Source organism: Eleginops maclovinus, chromosome 24, assembly GCF_036324505.1.
Source record: "Eleginops maclovinus isolate JMC-PN-2008 ecotype Puerto Natales chromosome 24, JC_Emac_rtc_rv5, whole genome shotgun sequence".
In the NCBI taxonomy this organism is placed as follows: domain Eukaryota; kingdom Metazoa; phylum Chordata; class Actinopteri; order Perciformes; family Eleginopidae; genus Eleginops; species Eleginops maclovinus.
In genome coordinates, this window is record NC_086372.1 from 7,190,829 (window position 1) to 7,217,095 (window position 26,267).

The 26,267-nt window shown below is 40.7% G+C and overlaps 1 protein-coding gene across 2 annotated transcripts in view; it reads left to right on the forward strand.

The window, feature by feature from the left end:
* The first annotated feature begins 5,477 nt into the window (after window positions 1–5,477).
* Window positions 5,478–26,267, forward strand: part of LOC134861074 (interleukin-1 receptor accessory protein-like 1) — a 170,973-nt gene continuing 150,183 nt past the window's right edge. For both annotated transcript variants that reach the window (XM_063878080.1, XM_063878081.1), the window contains exons 1-2: window positions 5,478–5,896; window positions 18,059–18,152. In XM_063878080.1, coding sequence (XP_063734150.1) covers window positions 18,071–18,152 — 82 coding nt within the window. In that variant the 5' untranslated portion in view covers window positions 5,478–5,896; window positions 18,059–18,070. The remainder of the gene's footprint in view (window positions 5,897–18,058; window positions 18,153–26,267) is intronic.

Below are 26,267 nucleotides of genomic sequence, written 5' to 3' on the forward strand. Positions count from 1 at the left end.
ATGTATGCCCTGCGTAATATCTTAAATTAGATAATCCTATACCTCACTCACTTGGAAGAGAGCATGGCACTCCCACTGAGCGACAAGCTATGTGGGAGGCATCATGCGTTTTACAAGTCCGCAGCTTCAATGGTCATTTATTAGTTACATGAGAGTCCCACACTATTCTTATCGTGTAACAATATAGCGTTTACTGAGTTTTGCTGGGATTAATTCAGATTTATAGTGCCCCAATATGCATTACAATCCATATTAAGCACTCCAGCTCATTGCTGTGTTGTTGGAATTAATGAATATTTATCGTTTCATCCTGAGGTACGCACTTCAAATATGATCTAAGGTTTGACATCAAGCACATGTGGACCACCTGGGTCTATTTCCATTCATTAAGTGAAGAGCGATGTCCATATGAAGGCACTGAGCCTTTTTGTTTCAGCGTGCTGATTGGACCTCTTGATGCATCATTTATAAATCAAAGTGCAGGGCCTTGATAGCCTGGTTACCACTACAAAGCCTTACTGAGCTCACCAGGAATGACTTATTATTCGCATCACTCTATTACCCCCCTAGACAACATTTCAGGGAGACGCACAGGACATTGGGGTTGGATCAGACCTGCCGCATTCACATTTCTTTAAACAAACAAACACCAGGATAGGCTTGCTTTGAAGTTGTGACCCATATAGATGAAGCGAGTGGTGCAGTTATGACGTATTTTTGTAGGCCGGCCCGGAAGTTAGCATCGCGTCAGAAAGCAATGGGATTTTTACATTGGATTTTGGTATAATGATGACATCCATTTTGTTCAGCAGGATGTGTAGGGCCTAATTTTCTTCTTGGGCTGCATCATCAAAACATTATGAGGGCTGCCAATGTCTAGGAATGCTGTTTGTATTATTTTCTTTGCATTAACTGGATTTTCTGTGTTTGTCAAAATATGACACATTTGTTTAGAATATATTTATACTGGATACTTTTTATCGTCCACATGCCACACATTTTTACATTACAAAATTGTAATTCTGGGTCAGGTCCGGTCTATTCAGGCATTTTAAAGTGAAGTTTTTTCTAAGTTGAGCAGGTTGGTCATGATTTAAAGAGAACAGAGATCCACATATTTGTATGCAGTGCAAGTCGAGGGTATTTGACCCCAAATTCCCTCCTTTTTGAGTTTGTATCGGCAAGTGATGCAAGACCACTTAGACAAGCTCAAGAGTCAATAGTGCCTTCCTGACAAGAATTAGCATTTTGAGCAGTCAGATGTAGGCCATGAGGGCTATAAAAATATCTGCAACCAGACGTGCCTCTGCTGGGGCATGCAACTGTTTATTTTAGGAAAGTAGGTAGTCGGTTCAGTGACTTCTTCTTGCTTACATAATGCAAGAAAGAAAGCTGTTAGAAAGAACCAGGTGGGATTTTGTTGCACACCACTGAGTGTGTGTCTTTTTGTCGATTTAGAGACGTTTGCTAAAATGGCCAAACATTAGAGGCAGTAAGGAAGCTCAACAAAAAACAAAAACAAACGTAAAATGAATGCCCATCTCCCCTGTTGAATGAACCATTCAGTATGAAATAAACATAATCCCACAGCTAACATGACACAGAGATTTCTACTGTCGGAAAAATCAATGTCCATCATGCTTTGTTTGACATCGCAGGGATTCACCGCCATGTGCTGGATTCCCTCCCCTGCTGTAGGAAACATATAGAAACACAATCTGCTCGCCACTTTGTGTGTCCACAATATTGTTTTTGCAGGTTAAAGCGGCCATCTGTTGCTCATTTTTTGCTCCCTTTTGGATTTTAGCCTTCCCAGACCATTTACGTGCACACAAACTTATATAACACACAAGGGAAAAGCCTTAAAAGCATAATAGGGCCCCTTTAACTACACTGCTCATCTAAGAAGTCTCTGTTAATCAATAATCTACTCATATTTGTTTTAAAAAAATAGGATTTTGGATGCACGTGGGGCAGTATTATATAAACACAAAGCTATTGGATATAGCTGTTACTATTTCTTTAAACACTTTAGTGATAAAAACAAATGGTGCTGTCTCCCCACGGTTGTCCGAAACAAGTGCATCATCAGCAGCATCAGCAGCGCCGAGGACTCTGGTATCACTTTCCAACTTATGTCAAGTCGTATCTCATTAAATCTGCTCTGATCGGATCTGAACTGAATTGAAGATGAGCGGTGAGTAATGCATCAGCTGCGTGATGACATCACCCCAAAAACACATACACATGCATCCCTGCAAGAGATATTGTATCAGTTTATTGTCACAAATTATCTACTTGAAGACATGTTTCCTACAGATGAAATTCCCTGTAATTAGAGGTATTTGACAAAGTATGTGAATGCAGTCGGACTCTGAGGCTAAAAAAGTTTTTATTTGCTTCTAGTGTCTTCGCTACTGTTATTTAACCATAGGAACAAATTAAAACATGGGTATTGGTTTAATAGGAAGGGTCACGCTTTGTTAGTCTGTGTGGTATGACATGTTGAGATGTTTTCTGCTCAGTCCTTTTGGTACTCTGTGTTTCAGTAGGCAGTAATTGGAGAAAGGCTTCGAGGCTTCCTCCAGTGGCCTCATTACCCCAATTAAATTTGTAGCCTTCCCAGAAAACAACCCTTCTCACAAAGTAATGTCTGATTATTACTCCCAGTCCAAACGAGGTTCAGAAAAAGCAGCTGAGGGAGCGGGGCAGGGACATATGGCTGAGCGTGTTTAGTGTTTCTTGCAGTACGTCTTTATTATCCTTAGTTAATTTAACCAAAAAGAAAGATATCACATTTTTTTTTTAACTTGAAAATGCTGTAGTTATGCACAACATAACTTCCATAACTACTGTATAAATGTTGGGTTTAGATGCTTATATCATAAAATGGTTACCTAAAGGGGCCATAAGCACATTTTAAGTATTTTGTGTCTCTACTGTGAAATGTTTCCATGCTTTTATGTTCAAAAAGCTCACCCTCTGTCTGAAACCAGAGTCCAGTCTGCTCTGATTGGTTAGCTGGGCTCTGTTGTGATTGGACAAGAAATTTTGTAGCATTGTTTATTGACAATATGGTGGATGAAACATTGCCTTAGTCCTGCCGATATTTTTGCTTTGAGTTGTTAGATAAGATGCTTCAAGAACATTTTCCTCTCATCTCGTCGCTCAAAGACTACACTTCACACGAAATAACTTTTAAATTACTAATTTATACTTTCAAGATATTCTGCTGCAGATACTGACACTTCATTTAACTTAAATGTAAAGTCCTGTGAAGGCTGTTGTTACTTTATTTATTCAATTTTAAAATCTTGCAAGACTAACCTAAGTTCAAATTAGTTCAACTTCAACTTTTAGAGTTTCACATTAGTTACACCTCCATGTAGTTACTCATTTAAAAAAGAACCTCTGACATGTTTTCCATACAGTACATCAGCAGATGTGTCTTTAATTTGAACAGCCTAATGCATTGTTGTCAGGTTGAAAACTATATATTTTTTCTAAATTGTCAGCTTTTGAGAAGGTGAGATAACAACCTTGTTTTGAACGCAGTGATGATGTGTTTTTACTTTTTTAATTGGGTTTTACCGTTAACCCATGGAGGAGCAGAACTGAGCAAATCCACTGAAAAGAAGAATCACTATTCCAATCACAAAAAGCCTGAAATATGCAGCAAACAATCATCCCTCACTGGACATTTGTCCTCAAAGTTGCACACTAACCACAGTTGATTGAGTTGAGGCCATTTGCAGACGGCAACCTCCGATGGAACGACGAATCAATGCCGTGTTTGTCCAGAAATCCCTATTCACATCAGGGTCTGCGTATGACAAAGAAAGCTCACAAGTGCACATTTCAGTCAGAGGAGGGTGGTTTTTCCTCCTTCTCAAAGCCCTCCCCTCATCGAAATTCGACTCACAGAAGCGCTGTGCCAGAGGCCAAAGTCTTGACAGGGGTAGCCCAGTGAGGGGGAAATCAAACGAGTCCATTTTCTACAGCCGGGCTCTCCGACACCTAGCAGCCTTTAATCTGTAACACACCTTTGCAATCGAGGAATAAAAGCGAGACTGGCATTTGTCTCATGCCCTGTGTGATGTGAGTCCTTCGTTACTCATAAATATTATCGTGCAACCTGAAATCCTTCTCAGCCTTTTCAGTGGCCGTATCACATTCATCTAGTGATACATGTTAACACAATGGCTTCTATATGTGTCTGTTAAATTGGAGAATTGTGTTTGATTAAGAAGTGATGATTGCCTTTATAAACCCAGCAGAAGCAGAAAAGGAGAACATTTTTTGTGCTTATGGACAAAAGCATTTGAACCATTTTCTGTTTTAAAGTGAAGGTCTGGTTTTTGTAAGGTCAACTGTTTATACTGTTCATAATTGAATGTGATTTGAATTGGCGTTGTTACCTTTATATTATTCCACAATAGTTACTTTTAAATTTTCAATAAACTGTACCACTGGACCATTTGTTTTCACTTTATGTCACGCTAAATTTTGCAAGAAATATAAGTTCAACTTGACTAGAATTGAGGGATCAATTGACTTACAAATATCAATAATGTCGAATAATTGTGCTTAAGACGCTATTATGTAATTATTTACTGTATGTTCTTTGATTATAAATTGATTGGGGAATTTGAATATATACAATTCAAAGTGCAATAGAAAACCATTATAAAATGTACATTTAGATACAACTGTTTTAAAGAAAAATCTGTATATTGCCTCATATTTCACTTCCTTTATGCAATCATAACATTTACATCGACTTGGTAAGTTTAAGACTATTTTTTGCATTTCAGCCCTTTCTGTTATCTCCATCGGGCGGTAGTGCGTTTGGCCTCAAACTTATGCTGCACTCCATTAAAGCTGCCTGCCCCATCCAGCCCTCTATATCCTCTGTGTAACCAAGTCAAAGTGATTCCTTCATGCTAATTTATTTTCTCGAAAACAGGCGCTTAATGAGGATTGATTTTCCTCATGTGCGTTCATTGGGAAGGTTTCACTCATTGCGCAATGTAGAGGATGGAGACTCCAGAGGAACGCAGCTCACACTGGAGCGTTCGCATTGGTACCAGGTCAAGCCAGATAAAATAACCAAACAACCACTCTGATGTTTCCTTCAAAAATAAAAGCTATGCATGATAATGAGCACAGGACTCAGGAAAGGTAATACAATAAGCTGTGTAAACGGGAAATGTGACATATGAACAGGCTGGACTAGAAATGAAGCGGCATTTGTTGCCTTGTAGCGTCTGTAAATAGCAAACTAAATCATTATAGTTGACTACAGATTGCGCGCTTTTATTTTGAAGCCCTTGTTTCCTGTGCTGTCTTTTGTTCCACTCATGCTGACTTCTCGCTGCACTTTGAGAGAGCGGAGGAGAGCGAGAAAGAGAGAGACGGCATCCGATGTGTCTTTTTCTGCACATCACTTTGGAAATTTGCGCTCGTGTCGTCCTGCTGAAAGCGGTGCTCACCTGCCGGGCTGTGAGCGGCTAACTGATTTAAGAGGATCATCAGACTAATTGCCTCCTCTGATATTACCCTCCATTGATTCTTTCGACCATTCCCCTAATCACTGTCATGATTTTCTTCATTTTCTCCTCTCCTGCTGTTTCAAAGTGACCGGTTGCAGGTGTTTTTGTGCTCCGATTTGCACCAGTCAAGCCTGGCAATATGTAATTTTGGGATAGACGCTGCGTTTTTTTTGTTGGAGAAGTGGACTATTTCACCGCACGGGATTCCTTGTGATTTTTTTTTTTTCTTTTCAAACGTTACTGCTTTACTCTGTAGACCAGAACATATTCTGATACACCGTGATGGTGTGGGGCTATCGGAACTGACAGCAGAGTGTACGCTATCTTTTGGAAACTGCTTGTGGGTAAGTTCAATGTATGTTTTGGTTTATACGTTTCCAAAGTTGGTTTGATGGCCGTGCTGATTTCTGTAGATATGCTTTAACCAGTTTTTCACTAACGATCCGTTTGGATTATGCTGATATTACAAACGGATTCAGGTTCTTCCAAATATGCGGCACTTAAATGCACATTTGGAATGTTTACCCCTCATAAATCCCAGTGGCTCCTTTTGCTTTAGTTGCAGATGCAGCCTCCTCAGCTCAGTGGATGTTATAGGGAAGCTCTCACGGCTGCAGTAGGCTACGACACTGGAGTGGACTGCTGAAGTCGTCTGTATTCTCTAGTAAATTATCCAAGCACAGCGATTACAGTGTTGTCAGTGGATACGGGCTGTTAATTTAACGGCGATTTCCCCCCCCCCCCCCTCGACGTTAAATGTGCAGTAATACTGGCATTTGCGTGTCGCTCCGGTGCGTCAGCAATGTTGTGTATTTGTGTGTATGAGCGCCTGTGGAAAGTGCGCGATTTTAGGAGTGTGTGTCCGTGGGTGTTTGTGAATGTGTGCACGTGCACATGCACGCGTGTCAGAGAAGGGGTGTCGAGCAGAGCCCAGGCTTAGTTATTTCAAATTATTTCTGCTGAGTGATTGCTTGACGAGTCAGCTCTCTGCCTCGGTGTTTGCTAGTATTTCCTCTCCCGTCCCCTGCTTCCCTCTCATGCTTGGGTGGATGATGGCCTAAGATTGCCCAGATGGATGTTGGAGCTCCACTCTGGCTTGGATCAGACTGGAGTTTGCCATAAACATATTTGGGAATTTGGAAATGATACTGCTGTAAAGTTAGAGCAGATGCTGATTTAACAAAATGGGGGAGTTCTTTTCTTTTTGTCCTTCACCCACTACATTTGATTTACACAAGGTACTGTAGCCTTGTGACTTGCAACTCACCCATTTATCCAGCAACGACTGTCAGAGAGCTGCTCGTTTTTCCACGTTTTTCTGTTAATCTGTTACAAACAATCACCTCCTAAGGTTTGTCACATTTCTGCTCCATTACCACTGCTCTGAAGTATTCTTGGTCTGCAATTCATATTCTTCTTGACTACTTCTGCTGTAGGTGATATATTCTTTGGTTTTATGATGCTATTTTAATATCATTTTTATTTATCGCGAATACCAGGGGTTAAGCTTTGCCACAGGAGCAACCAGCAGCACATGAATTTATAGGTAAGTGGCAGTGGCCACTTAACGTGAGCCCTGCAGCTACATATTGAGCTGAGTCGAGTGCTCTCACACAGAAATTGATTTAGACAGAGATTATGTCATCCAGCATTGGCACACTTTTTTTATGCCGGTTTACCCAGCGGCATTCAATTCCTCTTCTGCTGCCTGATAAATTAAGTGTAGATTTAAAGGGCATCTTAATGCACCATTAAAGTCGCTGTCTTATTGGCGGGGTAATTTTAAGTCACATTTTTTCTACTTAATCAGTGTTTAAACTCATTTTTTACTCTGACAGCATATGGGAATGCTCTTAATAAAATTTAATTATTAATTAACATCCCTCTCAGTACCATTAGTTACTCAAATTGCACTCTAATACATCTATTTGCTAATATCCATTGTTTCCATTTGGCTTACAATGCACTCTGGCAGACAGACGTATCTGAAGTCATCACAAGCTTTCTCCCCTTCCTGTCTTGATTGATACTTTTAATTTTCAAGGAGCTGTCACCAATACCTATTGACCTTGGCTTTGCAATCAAGGGGCCAGGCAGTCAGAGGCTTTCAAATGAAAGAGTTCATTAATATAGCGGGGAAATAAGGGTTGTCTCGCCGTGCAATATTGGCTCTGTGTGAGGAGTGATTGGAGCAATTGATGAAGATTTGTGAGGAAGAATGTTGAAAGGGGCCACCTCAATCATGGATATTAAATTACATTAATAAGACTACAAGGGGAAATCGAAATACCCAGAGGTGATCCAGATTGTGTGTTTGTGCATGTGTGTGTTGGCGGGCCATGTGCATGTGTGCAAAATCAGCAGGACCACCCTCCATTCTGACTTCTGTGCAGACTTATTGACTGTTGTGGACCACATGCATAACACACATGCTCTCAGTTAAATCTTTTGAAAATCCAATTCCTGTGAAGATGAGATTCCTCTTTCCCCATGCCTTGTTCCATTTTCATTACAATCATAGAGTATCGATCTGATTCCAAGCTATTTGTTTTTGTTGCAGACATCATGTCATGAATTGACACGTATGGTAGATCAGGTAGATTACAATATGTCTAGCCGAGTTGCTCTGCACATAAAAAAGAATCATGAGGGCGAACACCAACATTTAAATCTATTTGTCCTTTCTGGATTCCAATTTTCCACTCAGTGTTTTAACTAAGCTGTCCGATATTATAGTAAGCCACCTTGTTTTTAAAGCAGTGGCTTTAGGCCTTTCTCCATTCATGACCCCATCCCAATCACACACCTCACATTTAGTTACACAAGTTAAACTAGGTTGTGTCATTCACTATCAAAAATAAAGGGGCCCAATACAGCTTTTTGGGGTTTTCCCTTTTCCTGTAATGTGTTTTATATAGTTTTTTGTGCATGTAAATGGTCTGGAAAGGCTAAAATCCGAAAGTTCCCAGCAGAGGGAGTTTCCTTTTGTAGCTTTAAAACTTAAGTTCTTTCTACCAGTATACTTTTCTTAAAAGTCCTTGTGTAACACAGGTTTAAGGCACTTTTTTTTCTTACTTGTGTATTTCTTTTTATCTGAAATAAACTAGCCCTGCTGCCTTAGAGCTGTTTTTTCTACTGTCAATTTTGATAGTGTGCATTCATTATGGAAAGAGTTGGCCAAATTATTCTTAAATATACCATTAATTTATATAAAATCTGATTATTTTTCTATATATATTTGGATAAACCATTTATGAATCCTTTACTGGTGGACCTCAGGTAGCTTTACCCCTCTCAGGTACATCAGCCTTTGAGAGATGTTATTATTTGCATTTATACTGTATAACCCCTCTAGGTAATGTCAGCCCCTTCAAAAGCTATCTTTGTCCTTTCAGAAAATATATAGTAATCATGATTACTCACTGGGGTGAGACTAGCCCCCCCCCCCCTTATATAATTGGTGGCCCTACAGCTCTCTCTATGTGCCCTCCCCTGCTGTTATTCATCAGAGGGTGTATCAATAAGAATGGTCTTCCTCTGCAAATCATTTTCATGGTCCACTTACTTTTGAGACCTTGATCTGAATGCCTTCATGTATGGATGTGAACTGAGCATCTGCTGCTCAAATACTTTCTTTATTCCCTTCCTGCATGTAATGGCATTCCCATCCAAACAGAGTAATGCTTAATACTACAATAAAACCATGGTAATGGTCTCTTTGCATTGCTCTTGAAAAAAAAGTGTGTGTGTGTGTGTGTGTGTGTGTGTGTGTGTGTGTGTGTGTGTGTGTGTGTGTGTGTGTGTGTGTGTGTGTGTGTGTGTGTGTGTGTGTGTGTGTGTGTGTGTGTGTGTGTGTGTGTGTGTGTGTGTGTGTGTGTGTGTGTGGAACATAAAGGACTCAGGGTCAGCCACACGCCCTGGAGAATAAAATGTTGTGCTGGTCAATGGTAACACAGCTAAATGAAAAAAAAAAGAGGTCTTGTGTTGCTCTCCCTCTGATGAAAAGGCCATCTAAGAAATTATCAATTACCTCAATATTCAGTATTTCTCTTCGCTAGGGGGCGAGTGAAATGAAAAGTGAATGAATTTTATTTTTCTTTTCTTTTAAGGCAGTGGTATAAGAAGCCCATTCTCATCCTTTTCATTCAGGCCCAGTGTCATCTTGGCATGTCTGGAGGTGATCCTCAGAGGCCCATCCAGCGTAGAAAGATGAAGTTGATGTGTTCTTAGATGTCTTTCTTAGAGAGATGTGGATAGAGAATGGAAATGGCATGCCAGGGGAAGCAAAATGAGCCATTTTTCCTCCCATTTCCCCTCCTCTCTTCATCGGATCTGTGCCTACTCATTCATGAAGGCTTTGTTGTGACATTCCATACGTTGTCGCAGAGATAAAAAAAAGTCACACAAATGACGTTTAGCGGGGGGGGGGGGCTCTGCAAGCTAATGCATTTGCAGGCTGACTTGCACCACTGAAGAAGATTTTTTTTAATGTTATGAACCAGCAATCTTTATCCACATTTTGACCTGTGGTTTAAGTGACTGGTGGTTAGATTTTCAGGGTATTTTACAAGTATTGTAAATATCTCCGAACACAGGCTGTTTGCACAAGTGAGTATACATGTGTAGCCTCTGTAGGTAACATCCCTTCTGAGCCTGAAAATAGAACAGTGACGCCAAGGGATTAATAGTGAGTGAAATCAAGAAGCGCTTCATTAGCAGTTCTTCATTTGTCATTAGCCACTACATACAGTATGAAACCCATGGCAACATTTATATTAAAGCTAATCTGTACATATATAACACAAGATGGAACCATTCAGACAGAAGCTCGATCCGAAAATAAAACCATAGACCAATGTCATGTGACTCAAATGATGATTAATCAGCATGCAAAAATCTTACTCATCTGTTTTGTATATTAAGCGTTTAATCCATCGCTTTGCCTGCCATGGGTTTCCTTGTACCTGCAATGCACACATTTGATTGGCCGATGCCGTGCTTTGCTCGTTGATGATCCTCTGCATTGCTGTCCAAGTTTTTGGGGAGAAACGTCTTTGTATTTGTGAGGAAATGTCATTGAGTGAATAAGGAGGCAATGTGCCAATCTTTAGTGAACTGACTCTTTGATAGTCTGCTGTTTATAGCCCTACTTACTGTATTAAGTGAAAACTAAAACCAACATTAATAAATATATCCAGTTTGACCCAGTTCAGTTAAATGCATGGCTGAACACCCTCTCTATCTATATATATATATATATATATATATATATATTCAAACATGGCAATTCCAGTAATAATCCAATCCCCACTTTGGTTAATGATGGTAATAACCTTATATGGCTAAGACATACTTTGCATTACAACTGAGGGGGGGTTTGCTTGTGTGCCTCCTTTCCTAGTCCCCCCCCCCCCCCCCCCCCCCCCCGCTGGACCAGACCCACGGAGACCAGCTCTCAACAGGGTTCTTGATTTATGGGCCACTTTACAAGAAGGGCCTGGGGACGCAGCACTCCTTGTCCTGCGATATTGAATCTGGGCTGCCTAGCACGCTGGTATTATAGCAGAGCTTATTTGCATTGCGCCGTTAAGCTCTCAGTGGTGACTACAGCGCATCTGCTCACCTTAGCACTTATTTTTGCTTGCAGGGCTGTTTAGTTAAGACATATAAGGGACACTTTTTTGAGGGAAGACAAACAGCTTTTAGTTCCTTAACAGTTATGTTGTAAGATGATGTGTGCTCTGCTGTTTGATTTCAATTTCACCATGACCAACAAAAGGCCTGCCAGTGTATTGTACATTTCAATCAAATCATCTGAAATGTGGCACATCTATCATTATCCTTGAAGCTGTGCATTCATCAATGATGAAAGCTGAAGTACGTTCAAGCCGCACACAACCTCGACAGAGAGTCAGATAAATTGACTGCACAATTTCATGCACATTGTGCGTCAGAAGAAAGACTTTGATTATTTCTTCAAAGGATTTGTTTGTTTTGTTGCTGTGCATGTGCTCTATTTTTGGCTCAATTTGAATCTTCCAAGTGATAGATTAGATTTTTCGTCTTTTTTTTTTTAATCAGCAAGATAAATGTTTAGCAGATTTAGTGATTATAGTTGCTGTAGGGTAGGCATTTAATAACTGTGTTAATAATCCGACAATCCTCTTTTATTCCTCTTTAAATCAGCCCTTGGTTCTGCTGCTTAGATATCTGAAGTCATTTGGATAGAGGGCTTTATTTTTATATTTTAGGCCTCTACTTATGTAATTATTTTTACTGTTCCATCATGATTCCATGTAATCTATAAAAAGATGCTCTGTACAAGAGGATCTCGACTGTCCTCCTTCCTTTATAGGACAAAAAAAAATGATATCCTGAGGAATTGTTTTACTGTAAAATATGCAGCGTTCTTTTGCTTTCTTAAAGTCTGTTCCTCTTGAAGAATTCCGACTTTGATGCTCTTCAATGAATAGCATTAGCATACTGTAGAGTTAGCGAGAGAGTCGTCGGTTCAGCAGCAGATCAGTCTGTGTCACAGATTTAAATTTAGTAGCCGAGTCAAAAAAAAACGTGTGTTTGAGGTTATGTGTGTGAGAGAGATAAAGGGAGATACGCTTCAGCTTGTGAATATCTCATCGCTGTTTTTTGGAAGTCTCAACCCCGGTTTGATGAAATTTCATTTCATTTGGCATCACGGCTGTTCCTCTGAGATGCACCTACTGCTGCCAGATACAGCTAATGTTAGATCCAGATAACCCCGCTGCATTAATGTCCTTCAGGCTACTGTAGCATGCTTCATCTCGAGTTTGATTGACACTGTACGTAGTTCAGACTTAATGGATTAAAAGTCAAGTTTATCCCACTCAATCTACACAAACCAAGAATAAAGCGCACTTTGTTAGATAAACACATTCAATCCATCAATCAAATGTTATTTATAAAGCCCAATATCACAAATTAAGAGGTTTGCATGATGCATGACACACTGTATCTGCCTTATATTATTAACATAGATCTGTTTATGTCACTTTTGATATTCAACAAAATGCCAATAGCTCAGTTGGCTGTTAATTGGGTTTTTTTTTTTATAGTATAGAGAGCCGTTTTTAGAAAAATGTGACAACTGTCCCATATTTGTAGAAATTGATTGCCTGTAAAATGTTTACAAGGAAAGCCCAATGGCATCCTTTCAAAGGCAGCTAAATGATCTGTGATGAGGCAATAGAGCAGAATTATCAGTGTCAATTTAGCAGCGCGTTTATCATCCCTGTGCTATGAATCCATAAACGTCAGTCAATTTAAAAACTTTCAGACATTTTGAATAGCGGCTTCAGTGCCCACAGCAGCTGCGAGTAAACAAAACAACCCTTTTTGACAACCCAAATAATTGTCTGCGTTAAGAAAAAAATCAACATCTATTTACACTGGAGAATTTGCTATGCAGACGAAGCAAACTGGTTAAATCGTTTTAAATCACACAAACAGATTTTTATTATGGACAGTTAAATGAGATGTTAATCACTGAGAGCATTGACAATTCCCAACATAATCCCCAGTTATTTCTGCGTGGCACCATTTCATGATACAGCCTCTCATAGTTCTCCCCATCCACTATTCTCCTCCCTTTTTTCCAGCGTTCATTCATCCTCTCTTCCCCTTTCACCTCTCCCTCTCAGTGATTCAGGCAGGCTCTCTCTTGGTCCACTAAGCCCTGGCCTGGAATATCCAAAGAGAGAGCTCCGTTCACTTAATGTCATCCTTATTTCCCTGACAGCCAGGCGGGATAAAGAATCTATTTAGCAGGCGGATCAGGTAATGGGACTAAGAATTAGACGTGACTGAAAAGACACTTTGAATGTGTGTCCACTGGCCTGTGTGTGAGCACATATCTGTGTGTGTCCTTAGAATTAATTTAAAGGGGATTTTTTTTCAAGCTGACCATAGACCAATAGCTTAAAATAAAACCTATAAATGTTACATGTTATGCTGTATCTGCCATATTTCACCCGTAGCGATTTGTGAAAGTGAAAGACAATAGCTCAGTTGGCTCTTATTTTTGCCATTTGTGGAGTTTAACTGCAACCTAGGGGGCTTATTAACTGGTACTTAATGCTGTGATGTACCCTACCCAGCAGGCTTATAGCTAGTTGCTGTATGTGTTACATAATGATGTCGCCATGTTCCAGAACTCTGAGATTTTAACCTTTGCAGACCATTTACATGCAAACTCCCAAAAGAAAATCCCAACAGGTCCTCTCATTTATGAAACACCTGGGTTTTGGATACAATGTAATTCTGATTATGGCTCCTGACTCCTCATGATTTTTCCTCACCAGGAAAATGAAGATAATGTATGATTATACGGTGGTTTAAATAGGTGACTATCTCAATTATCTAAAATTGTATCCTCCCCACACAGAGCGAAATTAACAAAACAACAAGATTGCATAACCCACACACTGTTATCTCTCATTGTTTCTTATTCATCGTTTTTTTTTGCACACTTGATGCTGTTTTTATTCCCTCTGTTGCCAGGGAGGAAGTTGACAGAGTGCTTAATTATAACCTTACGCTAAAAAAAAGATTTATTTGAAGACATTTACGCTGCTAAACATATCCAGAGATCTCGATCGCATTCGAGAAGCAACCTCTTCCCTCTCTCTCGCTCATGTGTGCATATCTAGAACATGGAGGCTTGTGGTTGCAAGGTTATTAGATAGTCCAAAATGGAATAATTCAGTGAGCACAGACTTACGTGGGTGTGTGTGTGTGTGCGTGCGTCAGCCAAGGGTGTAAGGGCTTGAAAAGGGTTCTTCACAAATAGAAATGTTAATAACTCACCAAGCAGAGTATATATCAGTTTCCCGAGTAGAGGTAGAAGGGTAAGGGGAGAGGGGTGACCGGGGGAGAGGTACTTGGGGTAATGACGGATACAAAGAGGGTGTGAGTTCATACAACTGAATCATCGCAGTTCTCTTTTTCTCAGTTTTATTCAGCATTGTGTGACCCATAATGCTATTTAAATGTAATAGTTCTGATCAGATTTAGTCAAAAACAGAAGCCAGGACATATGTTGTGATTGGTCAAGTGCTTAGAGATGTCCATAGTGATGTCAAATGGAGGTATTTCAGGCAGGCCAACAAGCAGAGGCCCGTAGTTGAGTTGTGGGAGTCATAACAACGGGATAACGGACTCAACTTTGGGAGCAAAGGAGGAGAAACATGTCAAACGTTTTACATCTCATTTCCAATTGAAATTCCAGAGGACTGAAGTGCTTTCCAAACAAGCAGGAGATATGTCGGCACAGATACGGGTGTCTGTTATTACCTCTTGCTGTCAGTTCCTGTTGGCTTCTGAAATGGGAAATGTCCTACAAAGATACGAACAGTCATCCGGAAGCATCAGATACGAGCAGTGGTTTCTGAATGGAGCGTGAGGGCCTTCAGTGTGAACAGCCCTGAGAAAAATTTGAGACTTGAAATGAGAGATCCGTATAAATCATCATCTCAATATCCCCCTGACGAGCCGCGGCGTAGCAGTTAAGGCCTCGGCCGTCGATTGCTTGAAATAGTTTGTGTGCGAATGTGAGAGGGAGATGCATTCCTCGGGGCCAACTGTGGGGCCCCGAGAGTGTTGACAGAGTGCCCCATTTCTCTTTCTGAAACCCTCCTTGAAAATAAATGAATTTTTGGATGAATCCACTGAGGAGGAAACACTGTCATGGAGGGGAGGAAGTGGATGCTTGAGGCAAAAAACAATCAAAAGAATGAGAGGCAAGTGACAGCACCTTTAGGATAAGCTCTGCTTTAAAGAATGGTGCTCTATGAGATGCTTGACAGGATAAGTTTTCATTGTAGGATTCTGAACGGGCAACTATTTTTCTAGTATCCGTTCATTTGTTAAAGGGGGGCTGCCTTCTGGTCTACTGTGTTCATGATCATGTGTCTGACAGTCAGACAACTTCTCATTGCCTAATAAACATGTGCCAAGACGTAAGACAGATAATGAATAAACACCCTTTTCATAATTACTGAGAAAATTGAGTGTTTGACCTTGATAAACCCTTGGGCAGATCACTTCTTCAAACAGGTGACCATCTCCTCAAATCTATCGGAAGATGTTACTGAAAGATAATGCACAAAGTTTACATTTCATCCTGTGTCTTTCCCCAGATTTCAGTGGGGATAGCCTTTGTTCGACTGCAATGCTAGCAGTCTTTAGTGTGATTAGCATGTCCCTGGTGTAAACAAGGCAACCATAGGGTTCATACAACAACAGCGTGGATGCTAACCAGCAAGTTGCTAATAGAAAAATAAGTAAGGTCAAGTAAGAAGTCAAAAGTTGAAAGTAGCAGTAGCTGCAACAGGCTGCTTGCTCGGTTGGCGCATGCTAAGCTAATAGCGGCGTGACAGACAGATGGGACTGTGTGAGGTGTAGGGACGCACTCGTAATAACCTTAACAACAAAGAGGAATATGCATCAACATATTCCCCATAAATCATGCTGTGATGACAATAAAGTCATCGGGGTGAGGGAGAGTCATGAAAGTGTATAATAGCACAGGCGCCTAAGTGAAAGCAGCCATCATGGTTATAAAGCGAACGCATTAAGTGGAGCACTGAAAGGCACCTCAATGCAAATAACCAGCGTATAGACATGTGGCGGGCAATCATGTTTTACAAATGCAAGAGTGCCTGCATCAATACGTGAGCGGCTGCCAGATGAGCTCAACACCTTTTTTTTTTAATGCTGGCTTTGATCTCCTCAACAGAGCCGGCCATTAAAGCCTCTTCCTCAGAGGACCCTGGCACTTATGTATACAGCGGACATGAGAAGGGTCCTACTGAGAGTGCATTTGAAGCCATCAGTGTGCCGAGAAGGTGATCCAACAGACGTATGTAACACTATAAGGAGCACCTGCTAAAAGATGCCAAACCTTTTACGTAACATGTCATGCCTCGACTATTGTGGCATTCTCCCTTATTCTTGTGCAGTATGTCAAACATCCCCAGCTGGACTGCACTTATCTCCACTCTCACACCTTAAAAATAACTGCACCCATTGTCTGAATGTCAATTGACAAACTCTGCAGTCTGAGAACTACCTTAATTGGGTTGTAGTCTTCCTCGCCAGAAGACCTCTGCCCACAAAATACTATCAAATACAAGTACTGTAAGCTCCAGATTCCCCTCAAACCTCCACATAGGGTTTGTACATTTATACGTTTCTGGAATGCATCATCATTTTTGTGTCCTTCGCTTATCCTGGCTGGATGAGGTGCATCTTTTAGGATATCATCAAGCAAAAGAAAACTGTGAGATCAAAAAACGGCTTCTGGAGCCATTTTCCTCTCTATGGCTGCTCAAAAGCTTAAGGCACAACAACATGTCATGTCTTCATGTGTGATTCTTTAATATATTTAATCCCATAATCCACAAAATTTGCTCTCTGAACACTGTGTATGATCTGTGTACCCAACATAATATGTCTTACCATATTTGCTCATCAGTAGAGTCCATATTAACATGTAATAAATAAATTACCCTACATTGCTTGTTGGTTAAAATAAAGGCTTGCTTTGGTACGGAATATCACTGGTACCAGCAGATCTGGCGATTCAGTGGATTCCTCGAGAAAGACACCATCTTTTGTGCTAATGTTTCCGACTTGCACCCAACAGGGAAAACTAATTATAAAGATAAGATTTTTGAGCGTTGGCGGTTAGCTTTTTTCTGAGGTGGTTGACGACAATGGGCCTTTGACGAGGAGAACAGGGCGATGTCGGCATCTTTGGCTATGGGCCAGTTTCGCATGCCTCAAGGGTTATTGTGGCTTTTCAGGGTTTCCCCTCAAAGGGCTTTCTGGTGCAGCTTTGTGGAATCTATGTGAAGCATCTTTGTCGTGACTGAAATGCCAATGGTAGCGCCACTGTGGCCGCCAGAAATGCCTCTCTTTGACTATAGCAAGTAGATGTATAGTTTTTTATGGCATTCCCTTCTTCATCTCTAGTACTTACCTTTGCCATATTTAGTTTTATCTTCACCTTCACACAGCTGTATGTCAACAGAGAGGATCTAAGTGAGGACCTCGTGTCACGTTGATCGGAAGAGCAGTTGTATCAGTGTTGTAGGTAGTTGACAAAGCTGCAAAGCTCAGGTCTGTCTTGACAAAGATGAATCTTGACATTTGTATCATCAACAGCCTCCTCCTGATTATACAGCAAGTCCCTGAAGAACTGCTGGTATAAATAAAGGCAGACAAACTTCGGAAACAAAATTTGCACATAGGGCTGTTGAATCGCTTCCAGCTGAACTTAGGTCTTGTAAAAAGTTCTCCAATTATTGGCTCAGAACTTGCATTTTTATTTTATTTTAGCTTTGATCGAGCATCTCTTGACAAAATCATTATCGCTCTTTTTTTTTTTTTGATGTTTCACATGGATTGGGAGTATTCACAGACTGGTTTGTCAGTGCTGAATAATAAGTTGAGCTTTTGTTTCCTTGTAGGACTGGTAAAAAATGAAAGCTCCCGTTCCTCTTCTGATCCTGCTTCATGCCGTTGTGGTCCATTGCCTGAAAGTGGTGTCGAAGAGAGGCTCAGGTAAGTCGTTTTGTTTTGTAATTGGGAAATTGTATCTATTTTACTACAGTGTACCATTTATAAGGAGCTATATTAATTGGTTGTAATTAATTACAGTTGTGAATCTCTTTAACCTGGCAAGATTTCAAGGCACAAATCATGTTCCAGTCGACAGCAGGGGATCACATACAACCAGTCGCAATGGAAATCAGGGCTTTGATTTCTAACCCCACAAACACTTGAATTTGATTTTCTGTGTGATGATGGACTTGTTTGTTGTTGATCTTTGCCGACATTTGCATGGCTTGTTTTGTTATTTGTTGTAGAAGATAATAAGAACACATGTTTATTCTTCAAGGCTTTATCTTGAATTGCATAATGAGAGATCACAAAGCTTTTGCACCTATAAGGGACACACGCTGGATCTATGAAGCACTTTGCATCTTGGGGTGCTTCCGCGGCCTTTATTTGAATATCCAAGTATTGACATGGCTGTAGAATTAATACAAATTGACTCTCTATTCCCAAAAAATAATTACTATCTACAAGAGGATGGATACAAGCTAGAGGAGAAATCCACACTGGCTAAGATGAAACATAGAGGAAGTCTTTTGCATTCTTTTTTCTATCCAGAGGCTGCTTGCGTCTGGGTTTTTACCCATGCATATTAGACACAGGTGCGGGAATGGCCCAAGGCTCATCAAAGGGTTTTCTGCTTTTCCAGCAGAAGTCCCCACGGGCTATCTCATCGGATGCTTCACGAGCCATTGCCTGTGGCAAGGATTTGAAACGTGTCCGCTGATAAATGAACACCCTGTCCGAGCCAGACCTCCGTCCTTTGTTCCTTCTTCTTTTAGATTGTACGGCTTTATTAGAAGCCATGCTGGGAGCAAGTTAAAGCACCATTGTGAAAACAGATTCTGGGCAATGAAAGCCAGTTTTAAATTGCATTGCTTTCATTTTATGGAATGGAAAGAAACAGCGGGGACGGGAAAGTGCAGATCCCGGTGTCATAGCAGGTACAAACATTTTTTTAGGGTTCCTTTATTTATGAGATGATACCAGTTTCAGTTTCTTTCGGTCATATTTTTATTGGACATTGAAAACATTTTGCATATAGCTTTGGCTCTTTTTTTTTTACTCCACTTTGAAGGGCCTCTTTACGCACGTCCAACAGTATGTTGCAATAGCATTGGCAATAATTAAATCAAAACCTTTTATCTACATTATCTTAAGGAAAATATGGCGATCCAATAGGAATTTAACGAAAAACCTACTGTTTTAATCTATATTAAGACATCTCAGTAAACACGTCCTGTTTTTCTTACTTTTTTGGATAGAAACTCACTGAAGACAATTAAACCTGTTAGTGTCCGCCCATTAAAGGAAATTAAATAGCTTGATTAACTCCCTCAGGAACAATAGATCCACTATCTTAGTAGCTTTCCCTTTCACTGGGCACACACACACACACACACACACACTCACACACACACATACACACAAACTCCAGAAACTCCTGCACAGTGCTGCATGTGCACCGCTATTATCTGTAGATGATTAAATTCAAAACACCCGTCTCTGAGTAATGCTTTGTCTGCATTTGTACGCGAGGTGGAACAGTGCAAAAACATACAATGCATATCTGCCATACTAATCCTCGGCATGCATAAGCAGGAGAACATATCCATTTGTCCTCTGCTGTGGTTCCTCTCTGTAACAATGCTGAGATGGCCTGAAAAGGTTGAGCGGACAGAATGGTAATTACGTATAGTTTTTGCTTAATACAGCACATCAAGCTGGATGTTGAAGTCAAACCCGGGTCTTGGATGCTCTTGGATTGTCAGTGATGTTAAAACGCTGCTCAATTCATTCCAGGAGACGATTTGTGTTTGAACTGTATCGCGTATCATGTGGCTGCACTGCATTCTAGTTTTTTTCCATGTATAAATATATTTTTGTGATCACTTTCATGAGGCCTTCGATAGATTTGATTTGATATGCCCTTTTAAGAGATTTTCTCTTATTCTACAGTTTAAGGGCGCTGAAATTGTTCCTAAATGCTCTGTCTGTGCAGAATATGTCTCACAATAAGCCCATCAATAATCAGATCCTTACATTTTCCAGTGTTTGTAAAATAACTGAAATGGGCATGTCATAATCCCAGTAGAATCTGTTAAGAAGTGACACAACTACAGTTGAAACGGCCTTTTGACAGACGCTAAACAAGGCCTTGCTTCTTTCTGTAGCTCAATGTTGGAGCCTTTTTTGGACGTTTATGGCCTTATATAAATAAAGACATTTCACATTTTATATAGATTAAATTACTTTATTAATCCCAATCTGGGGCATTCTTGTGTTGCAGCAGCATAATACAATACAAGACATAGAAAATAATTGGAAATAAAAATAAATGAACAATGCTAAAGTATAGACATCTCAAGGAAGAAATAGAAAAGAAATAAAAATAAACTGACATAGTTTATAGAGATTAGATACAGTGGGGCAAAAAAGTATTTAGTCAGCCACCAATTGTGCAAGTTCTCCCATTTAAAAAGATGAGAGAGGCCTGTAATTTTCATCATAGGTATACCTCAACTGTGAGAGACAGAATGAGAAAAAAAAATCCAGGAAATCACATTGTAGGATTTTTAAAGAATTTATTTTCAAATGATTGTGGAAAATAAGTATTTGGTCAATAACAAAAGTTCATCTCAATACTTTGTTGTATACCCTTTGTTGGCAATGACAGAGGTCAAACGTTTTCTGTAAGTCTTCACAAGGTTTCCACACACTGTTGCTGGTATTTTGGCCCATTCCTCCATGCAGATCTCCTCTAAAGCAGTGATGTTTTGGGGCTGTCGCTGGGCAACACGGACTTTCAACTCCCTCCAAAGATTTTCTATGGGGTTGAGATCTGGAGACTGGCTAGGCCACTCCAGGACCTTGAAATGCTTCTTACGAAGCCACTCCTTCATTGCCCTGGCGGTGTGTTTGGGATCACTGTCATGCTGAAAGACCCAGCCACGCTTCATCTTCAGTGCCCTTGCTGATGGAAGGAGGTTTTAACTCAAAATCTCACGATACATGGCCCCATTCATTCTTTCCTTTACACGGATCAGTCGTCCTGGTCCCTTTGCAGAAAAGCAGCCCCAAAGCATGATGTTTCCACCCCCATGCTTCACAGTAGGTATGGTGTTCTTTGGATGCAACTCTGCATTCTTTCTCCTCCAAACACGACGAGTTGAGTTTTTACCAAAAAGTTCTATTTTGGTTTCATCTGACCATATGACATTCTCCCAATCCTCTTCTGGATCATCCAAATGCCCTCTAGCAAACTTCAGACGGGCCTGGACATGTACTGGCTTAAGCAGGGGGACACGTCTGGAACTGCAGGATTTAAGTCCCTGGCGGCGTAGTGTGTTACTGATGGTAGCCTCTGTTACTTTGGTCCCAGCTCTCTGCAGGTCATTCACTAGGTCCCCCCGTGTGGTTCTGGGATTTTTGCTCACCGTTCTTGTGATCATTTTGACCCCACGGGGTGAGATCTTGCGTGGAGCCCCAGATGGAGGGAGATTAGCAGTGGTCTTGTATGTCTTCCATTTTCTAATAATTGCTCCCACAGTTGATTTCTTCACACCAAGCTGCTTACCTATTGCAGATTCAGTTTTCCCAGCCTGGTGCAGGTCTACAATTTTGTCTCTGGTCTCCTTTGACAGCTCTTTGGTCTTGGCCATAGTGGAGTTTGGAGTATGACTGTTTGAGGTTGTGGACAGGTGTCTTTTATACTGATAACGAGTTCAAAAAGGTGCCATTAATACAGGTAACGAGTGGAGGACAGAGGAGCCTCTTAAAGAAGAAGTTACAGGTCTGTGAGAGCCAGAAATCTTGCTTGTTTGTAGGTGACCAAATACTTATTTTACCGAGGAATTTACCAATAAATTCTTTAAAAATCCTACAATGTGATTTCCTGGATTTTTTTTTCTCATTTTGTCTCTCATAGTTGAAGTATACCTATGATAGAAATTACAGGCCTCTCTCATCTTTTTAAATTGGAGAACTTGCACAATTGGTGGCTGACTAAATACTTTTTTGCCCCACTGTATATATAAAGTTGACTATGAAGATACAAAATCCATAAACTGTAAAGGCAATTGAAATTACCTAAATATAAAGCAGGACAATATATACATAATATGCAATGCAATGAATGGAATATTAAATAAAATATAAATGTACAATGTAAAGTGTGCCTTTTATATATCCAAAAAATGAGCGCTGACCATTAAAGTTGTAGGGTCACCACCTGCTGATGTCTTTCGTTTACCCTGAACTCAGCAATTATAACGTTAGAGCCAAGCTGTTGACGTAAAAGCATAAACACATTATATGTTGGAGGTTTTGACGATGAGGTCACTTTTGAATAATCAAAAAGGGACTTGTATCTATTTTTTGCATTTGAGTGTTTCATGGAAAAAGAGTATTTCTGTTGCACTCGCTATTCCTGCTTCTGTCGCTGTTATTGTCTTAAACACACAATCGGCTCCCTTGTCGACCACTTGTGCCACACCATACAATAGATGCTTGGAGGAGCTCACTAAGGAATCCCTCAAACTGCCCGTTTGGATTCTTGGCAGGGAGCTGAGGAGAGCAGAATCCTCTTTCTGTGCACCACACAGCTGCATTTAATTTAATATAAAATAGAAGCTGGAGAGTTCATGCAAGGTCTCGCTTTTGACTCCCTTTTGAAGTAATAACTATGCATTTATTCTTCTTCTCACCTCTGAACATGGATTAAAATCACACTGAGTGGGAGCTTTGGATACTAAAGAGGACTTTTGGCAGACCTGGATACATAACAGCATCCTCCCTAATACTGTAGTCGTTTTCAAATGTATTTCATATGCATAGTGTTCATCTGCAGTACGTCCGGAACGCTGCAATGCTTCTTATCTTTAGTATTCAGTTTTGCTCCATGCTGCTTCACGTACGTATTCATCAGGATTCAGTGTGATCCTCAGGGATATCCTGCAACACCTCTTGCTTAGGAGCAGTTTTACTGCATTTCTGTTGAAAATATATTGGCTGTTTCCAGGATTTTATTTTGGGCCAAAACATGAATAATACTCGATGAATTCCCTCCGAGTCCATGCTTGGTTTAGTTTACCATTTGTCAGATTTTGAAGCAATTGTTTTTGATGTCCCAAATCAACACAGCAGTTAAGAAACCACTCTAAAATGGGCTCACAAGAGTTTTTTGTTCATTGTAGAAGAAGAGACAGACCCCCATTTATCCCCATGGGCACTGCAGGGACAATGGCCCCGTCTATTTCTAACAATCGCCTGTCCGCTTCAACGTTTTGCCTCAGCATTTAAAGTTTATTTCTATTCCACATTCACTAAAAGTCTCCCATTAAAAAAAAAACATGTCCCGTCAGTGAGCATTGGAGACAGTTGTAGATTCACAATCATACTCCTTGACACTGATGGATACAAATTTAGCCTCTCTCTCCTCCCCTCCATTGTACAGTCATTAGTCCCAATTTCTTCAGCAGACATTGATGAGTCCCCAGACAAATGTTGCTTACCTTTGCACAGTCTCCCAGTAATTCCAGCAATATACATATATAACCCATAACACTCAATCACTGCGATTGCATCATTTTGTTATTCATGCATACGCAAAAAGCCCTTCTCCAACATGTGTTCCCATTTGGCGATGCAGATCCCTGCTCTGCTTCTAGTTTCTATTAAGGATGGTCTTATAGGTCCCGGCGTGTCACTCTGATGAAGAGTAGCTGTAAATAAAACACGCCGCCGCAACAAGACCTTGGTTCCCATTAGCGAGCCGCCGCTCATCATCCGTCTCCCCCTGTATATTTATCTACTGCCGCTACAGTAGGTCCACAACTCCTCTCTTCCTAGGCTTCTTTTTTGCTCTTGCAGGAGAAAGAATCAAGGACGTTGTTACATTTACAGTCTTCACACCCATTGCTTTGCACCACTCTGGGAGAATGTCAACATTAATATGTCATTTAAGGATAGAACCCCCCCCTTAATGGGGCTATTCGCAATTTGGCCAATAATAAGGCTCCTCTTAATTGGACAAGACAGTGATTCCTAACAGGGGACATCAGCGCATAGCACAAATTAAATTATGGCGATTTGACTTTGTAATTGATATTTAAGGACGTTAAATATGGCAGGAACTTTTGGAGAGAAGGGGCCGAGCAGTACCATCCTTTAAAATGAAAATGAGTGTCAGATCAGGGGTCCTACGGTGCTTAACTGGGTTTTCCCTTGCCTGTAGTGTGTTATGTTTGTTTGTTTTTTTCATGTAAATGTTCTCAGAAGGCTTGAATCCCAAAGACATACAGCTTTTTACATACTGTAGTAGAGTCCAAATTTACTTGGAAAAAGGTGTGTAATAGAGGACCTGTTTTAAGATGATTTTGAAGCACTCTCTCTCTTTCTCTCAGTGTAAAACACACGCACACACATGCATACCCACGGTTCATCTTCCCTCGGTCAATACCACATACCTGCCACAAATGTTGAATGATTGCCTCCACTGCACCGCCCGTTCATTGCAGGGGAGATTGATCACCCGCATGATATTGGAAATGAAAAGGCTTGCCACATGGAGTTGTTTTCCCTCACGCTGCTCTTAGAGAGAGCGAGGGGAGAAACTCAACAAGTGCGCCACATAAAGGCCTCTTTGCAACTTGGGTTACTGTGGATACGTGCTCCAGGTTGGGGGGGACACACGCCACACTCCTCAATGTGTGATGAATGGCGATCAATTGGCTGATTTACGAGCGGAATAGTCTCTCCGCGGTCTGTTTCCTGACCTGTAATAATGTTACAACACCACAGCAATTGAGAAAAATGCCAAGGAAGGTTGTAGATGGCTGCAGCTCAGTGAAAATATGCTGTGTAGCCGAAGGTGGAGGTGTTTTAAAGCTTGGGTGTGCTGTCAGTGCTCCCGTGTGTGGATCAAAGGCGTATCCGATTACACCTATTTTTTTTTTTATTCCTTTGAGGCATTTGGGTTTAAGGCATTGCTTGTAGAAAAATGTCACACATAGGCGTTATAAAACCTACAGGATGATTGGATTTTGGTCTACTCAAATCCAGATTTGGGTATTGGGGTGGAAGAGTGGGTTGAGCTTAGAGGGTCAGGCACCTGTCAATCACGCAGATATTTCCAAAACAAACTGGCTAAAAATAATTGGTTTGCAATTTCTATATCTTTAAAAGCATTAAAGGGGCCAAACATGAAGACACACAGAAAAGTGAATTTTGTGAGTTAAACACATTTCCTTTGACCTTAATGCATTTTCCTCTATCTGGTCTTTGCCTTGGAACCTCAATGGAATGGAATCGAACCGCAGGCATTCAACAATAAATGCAATATATCACATTATCTCCAGTTTAATATTTTTCCCCCCTAAAAGATAATACGTTCATTTCAGGCTCCCTTAGCAAATTATGCTGCCCATTTTAACAGCAGGGGTGTTTGGTACCAATTTGAGTAATTATATGTGTGGATGATAATGAGCTTTAGTCCAAAGAGGATTTAAACTTAGAGAAGGCTGGCCACTGTTTAATTTAAGATAATCTGGCTCTCAGGTTTAAGGAAAAAAACTCCCCAAAGAAAAATGAAAAGTAACATAAGGTAAGGGCAATTTGAACGTAATGGTTGCGGAAATTCTTTTAATTCTCTCACAAACTGAACAACGGGGGAAACGAATCAGTAGAAGTCTCTCCGTACCGTGCAAATCGCCTGGAGGCGGCGATGGGACTGTACCCAAAAATATCACACATTTAACCTGCGGCTGCTCTGCATGATTAATCCTTGTAGGTACTCCCCCTCACTCTGCGCCACTCCTCGCCAGTTTACCCTGCAATAGCACGACTCTTTATGCGTGCATTTGCTCTTAAATTAAATAAAGGTCCTTCGATCGGTCGCCGTTTCTCTCGGTAACCTTGCCTGTCTTTTTTTACCCAGCGTCCCTCCTCCACCTCCCCTTAACAGAAAGTAATAGTTATGGCTGCCATTGATTGGCAACTTTCTCCTCGGGGCCAGACAGAATCTCTGGGGAGTCGGATGGATGTGTCACCAAATAATTAAAG